Source organism: Phyllobates terribilis, unplaced genomic scaffold (assembly GCF_046119375.1).
Source record: "Phyllobates terribilis strain yellow unplaced genomic scaffold, ASM4611937v1 Scaffold_131__1_contigs__length_4997060, whole genome shotgun sequence".
In the NCBI taxonomy this organism is placed as follows: Eukaryota; Metazoa; Chordata; class Amphibia; order Anura; family Dendrobatidae; genus Phyllobates; species Phyllobates terribilis.
This window is the reverse complement of record NW_027362891.1, coordinates 4,947,501-4,960,000: the sequence shown is the minus strand read 5'-3', so window position 1 is coordinate 4,960,000 and position 12,500 is coordinate 4,947,501. Positions and strand designations below refer to the sequence as shown.

At 42.0% G+C, this 12,500-nt stretch overlaps 1 protein-coding gene across 3 annotated transcripts in view; it reads left to right on the top strand.

Moving 5' to 3' along the window:
* Positions 1–315: 315 nt before the first annotated feature.
* LOC141203917 (uncharacterized) overlaps positions 316–12,500 on the top strand; it is a 12,904-nt gene continuing 719 nt past the window's right edge. Inside the window, exons 1-9 of one of the 3 annotated variants that reach the window (XM_073663889.1) lie at positions 316–374; positions 746–865; positions 954–1,113; positions 3,021–3,213; positions 7,277–7,396; positions 7,500–9,441; positions 11,284–11,334; positions 12,042–12,104; positions 12,219–12,500. The exon at positions 12,219–12,500 is cut by the window's right edge and continues 714 nt beyond it. In XM_073663889.1, coding sequence (XP_073519990.1) covers positions 763–865; positions 954–1,113; positions 3,021–3,213; positions 7,277–7,396; positions 7,500–9,441; positions 11,284–11,334; positions 12,042–12,104; positions 12,219–12,439 — 2,853 coding nt within the window. In that variant the 5' untranslated portion in view covers positions 316–374; positions 746–762 and the 3' untranslated portion in view covers positions 12,440–12,500. Of the gene's footprint in view, positions 375–745; positions 866–953; positions 1,114–3,020; positions 3,214–6,933; positions 7,121–7,276; positions 7,397–7,499; positions 9,442–11,283; positions 11,335–12,041; positions 12,105–12,218 lie in introns of those variants that run through there. The other 2 variants (XM_073663891.1, XM_073663890.1) reach the window with 2 other exon arrangements.

The window sequence follows — 12,500 nt, the reverse complement described above, 5'->3', positions numbered from 1 at the left end:
TGGTAATCCGCATCCCATTGTCCCCAATGAGAATCCGCAAGTTCTATGCCCATGCTGCGGATTTTTCTGCAACGTTTATGCTGCGTTCAAAAATCCGCAGCATGTCCATTAATTTTGCGTTTCCGCATGCGGAATTGCCTTGTGCAATGCATTAAAAACGCAAGGCAATTCCGCATGTGGAAAACGCGCGATAAACGCGTGCGGAATTCCGCATGCGTTTTTCCGGGAGAGGACATGCGGAAATGAAGCAGAAATTTTCTGCTTCATTTCCGCAACGTGGGCACATAGCCTAAGCAGTAAAGAGTATTCCATATTTCTGCCAGATACCCACAGAGATATTGAAATCTGAAAAAAGAGACTTCTGCTCATTGAAGGTAAGAACTGCTCACATAGGGTTCAACTCCACAGCAAACGAGTGCTCTAGCACTGGCATCTCAGCAGTGATATTCCCCTACTGCACATGTGTGTCTGGGTCGCTGTGACAGTTTACAGGACATAACTCAGGGCACCCAGACAGAAGGCAGAGGGGAGCCTTAGCAGCTGAGCCTATATCTTGTCTTGTGAGCATTAGAACAGGCCGGCGATTACAGGGTAACATGAAAAATGTCCGGCTTGCATTATGACTAGAACATGACAATATCCTTTTAAGTACTAACCTATGATGCGTTCCTAAGCAGTTCATGTTATATGTTCTACATTTCATTTTCTTCATACTTTACAAGTAGTAGAATTTGCTTTGATATAGGCAACTGGATTTTCACAATGAAAAGGCGAAGGATAACGCCCGAAAAAGACGCCATACATTATGTCAGTGCCATCACTGACAAACCTGGATTGACCATGAAATACATCAATCCCCTTAAAGGTGAGTTAAAACAAGTTTTAACTAAATTGCCTTAATATTGTCATGCATTAGAATGACTGTCTTAGGTAATGATAAATATTTTCTACAGGAAGAGGAGTGTTTGCTGAAACTGAAATCGAAAAAGGGAGTTTTGTTGCAGAATATCGAGGCGAGCTTATCAATTTGGATGAGAGCCAGAAAAGGTCCATAAAGGACCCCAATTTTAAGAACTTCGTGTACGAATTTCAGTGGAATGAAAAAATATGGTGGTAAGTAATCAGTTTTTTTAATGCATTTTAGAGGGTATCCATCTTTCCCCAGTTGATAGCCAGTCCTGATTATGTCCTGTCTCTGCTGATCATGTGAATCCACTGCAGTCAGTTACTGAGGCAGCACCATTTTTGAAACATCAGGTAACATAAAGAAGCACCCTTAGGGCTTAGACACAAATTGAAAAAAATTTCGGATCCGAATTTCGGATCCAAAATTCGGGTCTGAATTTGCGCAATTTCGGATCCGAAATGTTTTTTGGACATCCGAAATTTTTTTTGGGACATCCAAAATTCAGATGTAAATTAAATGGGAAAATGAAAAAAAAAAAAAAAATTTTGGCCTGAAATTCGGTTCCGTTTACAAATACAACCGAATTTCGGACCGAAATTTTTTTTCCCATTTATTATAATGGGGCTGAAATTCAGTCTGAAAATGAAAATTCGGACATGCATCCGAATTTTTTTTGTGAATCGGCTGATCCGAAAAAAATTCAGACGTGTGTTTTACCCCATTGAAATCAATGCATTTCAATGGGGTCCGAATTTCGGATCCGAAATCCGAAATTTTTTCGGACGTATTTTAGCCCTTAAGAGGGCAATATGAATAGGGGTTAGTTTGCTATTTAATAGCTATAGCAGGTAGATTTAGGGCTTTTAAACATATTGGTATACCCAGAAATCTCTCATTACAGTGAAGATGTAGCCTCTCTGACTTTACCAGCACAACAAAGGCAGCAAAATGTCTAAATTAAAAGCAGAGATGTATACTTTCCCTTTCCATGGCTGTTGGCAGTTTAGCTAGCATCAAACTGGTGACAAATTCCTTTAATAGATGTCAACCAGTGTCATTTCTTATGTTAAGATGACTGTAACAAGGGAATTTTGTCACCAGTTTTTCAGTGTGGAGTTCTCTCACTGTTTGGTAGGCACGGTGGTCAGACAGCAGAAACCAACTTATGTTATTTAATTATAGAGATTTAAAGGAGTTCTGTCAGGGCAAAAAAATAAATGATACTCCCCTGCTCCTGCAGACGCTGCCAGAAGTCCATGGGTCCGTCCTCCGGTCGGCGGCGCTGTGGTGTCACTTTCCTGACACTGCCCGGCCTGGAGTGCTTCCGGGTAGGGCTGTGTGCAGCGTCTTTTTGCGTGATATGACGCGTCGGGGGCAGGCTCCAACCCCCTGATGACACACTGTTGTTCCCACCCACCAGCGCCTCACAAATGTGAGCAGGGACTACTAAATTCAAAGTCCCTGTTCTTCCCACCCACTTTGACGTGGTGGTGGGTGGGAACACATGGAAACTCCATGTGCGTCAATGTGGGAAGGGACAGCCGGTAAAGCCTTCTGCAGTGACACTGTAGGAGTGTTCCCAGGCTGTCCCCGTCCACCGTGTCTCCATGGAGTGTATTCTTGGGTTTGCCTTCCATCCGGCACTTTGGCCTGTACGCCAGAGGGCAGGGATACCTTGAGGCAGGCTGTTCCCTGCTGGTAGTATTATCCGGGCACCTTCCCCTCTTCTGAGCACTTTGGTGCTTGCTCATCACAATTTATATGCAAATGAGCTCCACAAGCAGGATTAGTCCCCATTGTTATGAGGGGGGCTATTCCCATCCCTTACTGGAGTTTCACAGTGCTGAAGGGCTGCATAATGCCCCTCATTACCATGAGAACTCCTACCATGCTCATTTTCATATAACATTTTATAGCTTAGATTAAATAAGATGTTGCCTTCCTCTGCACTCTGCCCACTGTTCCATGGCTTACCTATCTTTTAGTAAAACTCCACGCTAAAAAACTAGTGACAGACTCCCTTTAAATACATTTGTATTATCTTGGTTATATTATAATCAACCAGTTATTTCTACATGTCAAGATTCATGTACATTTTTTTCTTTTATATCAGCATTGATGCATCCCAAGACAATGACTCATTAGGAAGATTAGTTAATGATGAATATAAAAACCCAAATTGCAAAATGAAGAAACTTATGGTTGAAAAAAAGCCACATTTGTGCCTTTTTGCCATTAGCGACATCAACCCTGGAGAAGAAATTACATACAATTATGGGGATAGTAGTTTCCCTTGGAGAGAAAAGGTATAATTATATTACTTTGTTAGAATATTCAATCTAAAGACATTTATTAGGTGTCTAAAACTACAAATTACTAAATGTATCACTACAAAGACCAGACACCCATTTAATGTACAGTGTATGGAAGGTGTCCTATCTACCGATGACAGCTATCAAGTGAATTAAGGGCCTGGTGAGATCAATATCAACATGGCCATTATTGTTCCACAGAAGTGTCTTGCAGTACCTTATTCACCTCTCTTCACATATCAGTTCTTGACCAAAATAAGCATGAATAGAAGTATTTATTCAGTGTTTGAACACACAGGTATCTGACGCGTTTAATTGACTATCAAAAAAAGGCATGTATTACAGTCCCATTGATTTCAATGGGAGCACACACACACTTTGCCATTTAAGCGCAGCCTGTTCTCCTCACCTATTAACATGAGAGGGGCAGCTGAAAAAGCTGAATGCTCTTTAAAAGCATCAGTTTAAATGACAATATCAAAAAAGCGTCTAAAAAAACTGAAGACAGATGCCAGTGTGTTTGAGCCCTTGTTGTCAAAAATGTAATGAGCACAGGGAAGCAGGAGAAATGTATAAACAGCTGTAAAGTATGATGTATACATTTCAGGTTGATAAGGAAATAATGGGAGATATACACCTATGCTTTAAAGGTATATCTCCATGGTTGGATAACTCGTGTCCGCAATTATCATTACCCTTTGCTTGCGAGCCCAATAAATCTATGCCACACAATGTCGTAGAGTTTTGGAAAAGGTTGTATTGTATAATTACAATGGACGAGGTTAAATACCTCCAATTATATCACATGGTGAGGTAACAAAACATCTGTTAATTTACAGAAGATAATTGGTTAGTATATATAAACATGGGTTATATTCGTCATGTGGACTCCATTTCAACGAATTTCAGTTTAGTTATGAGCACACAGTACCAATGCAGCATCCTACCTTTGGAGGCAGTATTGGACAAAGAAATTACTAAGAAAATGATATGGTTAGACAGAAAACCGGTTAACAAGTATACTAATAAGTGTTTATACTTCAACTTATCCTGGGTCTTAATGTCCAAGGATAGCCACATAGGCAATATAGATAAACTACTTAGGACATTACAAAATGTGCTGAACTCTTTGTGTTTAGAGAAAGCAGAGTTAAAGGTCACAGTCTTCTAGACATCTGATAAGAGACTGGACTACACATTGAACAATACTTTAGAACTATAGAACTTATCTATCTAGTGAATTCATAGATATTTCCACAACAAGGTCATGCACCAAGTGGGGACATTCAGCACATCCAGACTTCATAACCAACATTCAAAGCACCCTGCCTCTTCCTTTCAGGTCACGGTGCTCGTGGGGACATACTCACACACATTTCAGGTCATACACCAAGTGGGGACATTCAGCACATCCAGACTTCATAACCAACATTCAAAGCACCCTGCCTCTTCCTTTCAGGTCACAGTGCTCGTGGGGACATACTCACACACATTTCAGGTCATGCACCAAGTGGGGACATTCAGCACATCCAGACTTCATAACCAACATTCAAAGCACCCTGCCTCTTCCTTTCAGGTCACGGTGCTCGTGGGGACATATTCACACACATTTCAGGTCATACACCAAGTGGGGACATTCAGCACATCCAGACTTCATAACCAACATTCAAAGCACCCTGCCTCTTCCTTTCAGGTCACGGTGCTCGTGGGGACATACTCACACACATTTCAGGTCATGCACCAAGTGGGGACATTCAGCACATCCAGACTTCATAACCAACATTCAAAGCACCCTGCCTCTTCCTTTCAGGTCACGGTGCTCGTGGGGACATATTCACACACATTTCAGGTCATGCACCAAGTGGGGACATTCAGCACATCCAGACTTCATAACCAACATTCAAAGCACCCTGCCTCTTCCTTTCAGGTCACGGTGCTCGTGGGGACATACTCACACACATTTCAGGTCATGCACCAAGTGGGGACATTCAGCACATTCAGACTTCATAACCAACATTCAAAGCACCCTGCCTCTTCCTTTCAGGTCACGGTGCTCGTGGGGACATACTCACACACATTTCAGGTCATGCACCAAGTGGGGACATTCAGCACATCCAGACTTCATAACCAACATTCAAAGCACCCTGCCTCTTCCTTTCAGGTCACGGTGCTCGTGGGGACATACTCACACACATTTCAGGTCATGCACCAAGTGGGGACATTCAGCACATCCAGACTTCATAACCAACATTCAAAGCACCCTGCCTCTTCCTTTCAGGTCACGGTGCTCGTGGGGACATACTCACACACATTTCAGGTCATGCACCAAGTGGGGACATTCAGCACATCCAGACTTCATAACCAACATTCAAAGCACCCTGCCTCTTCCTTTCAGGTCACGGTGCTCGTGGGGACATACTCACACACATTTCAGGTCATGCACCAAGTGGGGACATTCAGCACATCCAGACTTCATAACCAACATTCAAAGCACCCTGCCTCTTCCTTTCAGGTCACGGTGCTCGTGGGGACATACTCACACACATTTCAGGTCATGCACCAAGTGGGGACATTCAGCACATCCAGACTTCATAACCAACATTCAAAGCACCCTGCCTCTTCCTTTCAGGTCACGGTGCTCGTGGGGACATACTCACACACATTTCAGGTCATGCACCAAGTGGGGACATTCAGCACATCCAGACTTCATAACCAACATTCAAGGCACCCTGCCTCTTCCTTTCAGGTCACGGTGCTCGTGGGGACATACTCACACACATTTCAGGTCATGCACCAAGTGGGGACATTCAGCACATCCAGACTTCATAACCAACATTCAAAGCACCCTGCCTCTTCCTTTCAGGTCACGGTGCTCGTGGTGACATATTCACACACATTTCAGGTCATGCACCAAGTGGGGACATTCAGCACATCCAGACTTCATAACCAACATTCAAAGCACCCTGCCTCTTCCTTTCAGGTCACGGTGCTCGTGGGGACATATTCACACACATTTCAGGTCATGCACCAATCACACTATTTGTCTTTAGTGTTGAAAATGCTGATTGGTGGGGTGCAGACATCTGAAACTCCCACTAATCTGCTATTCAGCGATGTCTCCCTACAGAACCAGAAGCAGATGGCTTTGTTCACTTTGTAATGGATCTGCCAGGTTACTTTAGCTCAGTTCAGAGTCACTAGTATGGGAGCTGAGCTGCTGCAGTCTGGCATGGCCACTCCATAGTAAATTGAGCTATCTGCTTCTGGCTCCTTTCACAATGTAGATCTCGCTATGGTGGCTCTACACCCTCTGATCAGATTCAAGCCTATCCTGACGATATTGCATTAACATGCAAAACTCAAAAACTCATTTAAAAGGAAACCTGTCAGGTGGAATATACACAATAACTTACAGATGGAGAAAAAGAAATCTTGTGTGGCATGGCGTACCAGTGAGAAGCGCTGGTGCGCCATGCCACACAAGGCATTTACATTTGCTGTACAGCTTCTATTGTTCGCTGCACAGCGAATGTAAATAGGACATGGCCGGTTCTATTGAGCTAGACGCGCCCTATTGTATTTGCAGCGGCGAATATAAATAGAACGTGGCCACGATTTTAATGGAACGCGGCCGCTTCTATTCAGCCGTCCGTGTTCTATTGTATATGCAGGACTGCCCGCGGCTAAAGTAAATTTGCCATGATTTATTTACAGGTTTGTGTCCTATCTTACTATGTAGGCGCAGAAAATCGGGCCTCGTGGCATGATGGGACACAAGAAAATATTTGCTCCATCTGCAGGTTATGAGAGGCATTGTCCACCTCACATGAAGTCCGGAAGCAAGTTTTGACAGCTCCCCCTCTCCCTGGCTTCTGCAGAAGCACCCACCGAAGTCCCAAGGGTGCCCATATTTTGACTCTGAAGCCATGTCTCTCCCATATACTGCAATAGGAGAACCACAGCTTAAGAGTCATATCAGCACCTGCTGCAATTCAGGTATAAATAAAAACAAATTTGGTTGTTAATTTGATACTGTTCCTATGTTTAAACTATGTAGGTGGCTGACAAACCCATGGTTACAAATGAAAACCAGAAGGATCTAGAGGTGTCCTGCTACAGTAGCCCCGAAACTGCACCATGTCTCCATACACAGCAAGCCACCTCACCAAAGATTGAGGTAAATTCAAGATCATGTTTCAGCTATCTTTCTACATGTTTAACCATTAAAACAAGTGAAAGGATGCCATTAAATGTATCAATGTGTTTGATTTTAATTACAGCAAAATATGAACACTATCTCTGACATTGAAAACAGCTCTGATTTTAGCCTAGAAAACAGCGAAGAAGAATATTTACCAGACTTTTCTGAGGAGAGCAGTTCAGAAACAAGCACCATCCATGAAGAGGTGCCATTACAGAGCCATCAAAAGAATACAAAGACCAACACTTCTCCACACACTGATTTACTATCTGATAGCACCAGTGTTTTGAACATGGAAAAAGAAATATCTGACTCTGTGTCAGTTCAAGTACTTTCCAAAAGGGAAAGTGGTGTAAGGATGTATAATAAAAAACAGTATTGTTTTTACTGCGAGAAACCATTCATAAAAATTGCAAGACATCTCAAACATGTTCATAAAAGTGAACCTGAAGTCGCAGGTGCATTTAAGTTTGCAAAGGGCTCAAAAGAAAGGCGAATGTCTTTAGAACATCTTCGAAATCGGGGCAACTTTGCTCACAATTCTAATGTAATGAGAACTGGAAGTGGAGTTCTTGTTACATTTAAACAGCCCACAAAAGGAAATTCTCCCAAAGATTTCATGCACTGCATTCATTGCCAAGGCTTATTTGTCAAAAAATATCTCTGGAGACACATGAAAAAATGTAAACTAAACCAAACAAGTACATCATCAAGCCCTGGGAGAAAAAAAGTGCAATCTCTCTGTGCCTTTATGGGGCCCATGCCACCTGGAATTAGCAGTGGTTTTTGGAAGCTTCTAAGCTATATGAGACCAGATGAAATTTCATCCACAATTAAAAGTGATGGCTCCATTGTACAGATGGGTCAGCATCTCTATAACAGAATCGGATCGGAAGTTGATAAACATGAATACATCCGTCAAAAACTTAGAGAAGTTGGAAGGTTAGTACTAGAGGCCAGAAAATGTTCTCCTCTTTTCAAACTTGTAGACTTTATTGTCCCATCAAACTTCATGCATGCCATAAATTCTGTGAGAGTTCTTGCTGGCTATGACGAAGAAACTAATACATTTAAAATTCCATCACTGGCACTGAAGCTTGGCCATAGCTTGGTGAAAATTTCCAGTATTCTGGAATGCCAAGCAATGGTGGAGGGATGCCAAGACAGAGTGGAGAATGCACGTAACTTCCGAAAGTTGTATGAAACAAGATGGAATGAGCTAATCTCATCAGCTGCCTTAAAATCTCTAAAAGAAACAAAATGGAACACTCCTCAGCTTTTACCTTTCACTGAAGATGTGAAAAAAATGCACTTGTATCTTGACGAAAAACTGCAGGAGTACTATAACCTTTTGTCAACTGCTCCCTCAGTTAAAAAATGGACATTACTTGCAAAAGTTATACTTGCACAGCTAATCTTATTCAATCGAAGACGAGAGGGTGAAGTTTCTAAGATGTTCTTAAGTAGCTTTACTTCAAGAGATACTTCACATCTGCATGATGATGTTGCTTTAGCACTTTCTGACTTAGAAAAAAAGCTTTGCCAACATTTCACAAGAATTGAAATCCGAGGTAAACGAGGTAGAAAAGTTCCAATCCTTTTAACACCAGCAGTGCAAAATGCAATGACACTTCTTGTAGAGAAGCGTACAGTTTGTGGAGTGCTGTCTGAAAATGTGCACATGTTTGCCAGACCAGAGGCTTTGTCACATTTCAGAGGATGTGATTGTATACGCTTTTTTGCTAAAGAATGTGGAGCTAAAAATCCTGAAACACTGACTTCCACCAAGCTACGAAAGCACGTTGCTACTCTAACAAAAGTTCTGAACTTAAACGACACAGAGTTAGATCAATTAGCAGACTTTCTTGGCCACGACATTAAGGTGCACAGACAATATTACCGCCTCCCAGAAGGAACCTTACAGCTTGCCAAGATCAGCAAACTTCTGTTGGCTCTTGAAAAAGGAAGACTGGCTGAATTTAAAGGCAAAAATTTTGAGGATATCAGCATTGATCCAGAGGGTTAGTAATGAGGAAAATATCCATTTATGAGTATGTAATTTTTGTTCTGTAAAATTACAGCTTACCTGCACAGCCTTTGAGTTACTGTCTCCAGAAATACTTCTTTTCTATTTTAAACAACTCTGTTTGATGGATATCAGTGTTATTATCTTGGGTATGTTTAGGCCAGGTTTACACGACCGTGGTTATCCACAGCCGTTTTTACAGATCCGTTGCTCCGTTATTCACGGAGCAACAGATCTGTACAAAAACAGCCGTGTTAACCACTGCCGCAGAACCGTAGCTTCCTTGGCCAACAAGGGTTGCCAAGGAAGCTGCGGCCTCAGCAGCACAGCAATGTTAAATTAACATTGCAGCACTGCTGCCTGTAGCTGCCCGCTGACTCCCTGTAACCAGAGAAGCCAGCGAGTGGTTGCTAGGGACCCGATCGCAGGTGTTGCCCGCGGGTGTCTGCTGCAAGATGCAGCAGCTACCCGCCTGGGATACAGTGCAATCTCTTTACTTAAACCCCGGGCGGCCGCCGAGAATACAATAGGACGTGGCCGGCTCAAAAGAATCGGCTGCGTTCTATTAGCAGTCGCTGTGCAGCAAACAATAGTGGCTGCACAGTGAATGTAAATGACTTGTGTCGCATGGCGTGCCAGTGCTTCTCACTGGCACACCATGCGACACAGGAATTTATTTGCTCCATCTGTATATATTATGTTGACCTAGTATGTAATGTATTGATTACTGGGTTCACATAACATATATAGACTTTGTAAAGGGACAGATTAGAACAGAGTATTAAGCTACCTAATATAAACAGATATAATATACACCTATTATCCATATTGTAACCTACTCTTTTAGGATATATATATCCGGCCATTCGTATAAACTACGATACATAGGGGAATGCCGAAGCAGAAAAAAAGGAACATATGGCCCATTTATAGAGAATAGAAAAACTTTTTATTATTTCCAAAAACTTTACTATACAGAGTTTGAAGTGACGCAGCATGTATCAAAAAACGCATACAAAAATTTGTTAAAACATACTTAAAAACACACGAATATCGCAGGAGTGTAGGCATCACATCCAAAAGGTATCATTATTACACATAACATCCCTGTGAGTACTGAAATAGTGAATAGGGAGAGTGTAAACAACCCAATCAAAGTGCAAGCAAAATTCAGTCCAAACGGACCATATATATGTATATAACTCTCCTAATCACTATTCATCAAATGTTACCAATATTCATCATAATTAGCTCTATGGAGTGAAGCCCACACGCCGCGTGGTTCCCCGACGCGCGTTTCGGCGCTATTGGAAGGCAATAGCGCCGAAACACGCGTCGGGGAACCACTCGGCGTGTGGGCTTCACTCCATAGAGGTAATTATGATGAATATTGGTAACATTTGATGAATGGTGATTAGGAGAGTTATATACATATATATGGTCCGTTTGGACTGAATTTTGCTTGCACTTTGATTGGGTTGTTTACACTCTCCCTATTCACTATTTCAGTACTCACAGGGATGTTATGTGTAATAATGATACCTTTTGGATGTGATGCCTACACTCCTGCGATATTCGTGTGTTTTTAAGTATGTTTGAACAAAAATTTTTGTATGTGTTTTTTGATACATGCTGCGTCACTTCAAACTCTGTATAGTAAAGTTTTTGGAAATAATAAAAAGTTTTTCTATTCTCTATAAATGGGCCATATGTTCATTTTTTTCTGCTTCGGCATTCCCCTATATATATAGACTTTGTAGGATAGGATTATTTTTTACTTTTTGAACATTTTCTATAGCATATTCATTCACATTGGTGATTTGTATTTTTGCTTTAGAACCAGTACAGCTCTATAGTGATGAGTCAGAAGATGAGCAATCCCCTGAAGGTATGTAGCTTTTCAATTTTATAAAGATGTCCACAAAATAAATATGAATATACCGTACATATTCGAGTATAATCCGAGTTTTTTCACCCCAGAAAATGGGCTGAAAAAGCCTCCTTGGCTTATACACGAGTCAGTAAAAAAAATAAAAATTTGCAGAGCCACCTCGTTCCCAGCCGACCCTACCGGCACCGCCTCGTTCCTAGCCAACATTGCCAGCCAACCCAGCATAGGAAAACTGCAGGAGGACACAGGGGACCTACAGACAGGCTGTTGCATTTCCTGGCCGACCCTGCTGGTGCTGGCTTGTTCTCAGCCGACCCAGCACAGGAGGACTGTAGGAGGGCTCAGGGTATCTACAGGAGGGCATAGGTGACCTACAGGCTGGCTATAGGAGGGCGCAGAGGGGTACAGGCTGCTACATTTCCCAGCCAACCCTGCCGGTGCCGACTTGTTCTTGGCCAACCCAGCATAGGAGGGCACAGGGTACCTACAGGCTGGCTATAGGAGGGTACAGGGGACTTACAGGCTGGTTACATAAGAGCAGTGGGGGGCTACAGAGGGTCACAGGCTGCTGTTATTTCCCACCCTCGGCTTATATGAGGGTCAAAGTTTTTTCCCACTTTTTTATGTTAAAAGTCGGGGGGGGTTGGCTTATACACGAGTATATACAGTATATATTTTATATATATAATCTTTTTCTTCTTTAGAACAAATTCAGCACCAAAGTGAGTTAGAGCTTGGGCAGGACCATAAACTACAGAAATCAGAAGGCATGTGTTCCTTTAAATTTTATATTGTTGTATTGGAATACTATATCATGCAATTCTCATATATTGATATGAAAACAGGTATTTTAAAAAATATATATATTTTTTATTTTTCAGGCCGAAAACCTGTAAAGAAGATACCTTGGAACAGGGAGGAAGTGAAGGCTGTAGAGAAACATATGATTAAATTTATTAATAAATGTAAAGTGCCTGGAAAATATGACTGTGTGGCATGTATCGCTGCAGAACCATCTGCACTGAAAGACAGAAACTGGCTTGCTGTTAAGTTTTACATAAAGAACCGCATAACAGCTCTAAAACGCAATCCGATAGAATAAACACAACATTTTGAGCCAGGCACCGGGTTTTAAGTTTGGTTAAATTATAGGTTAGCATACT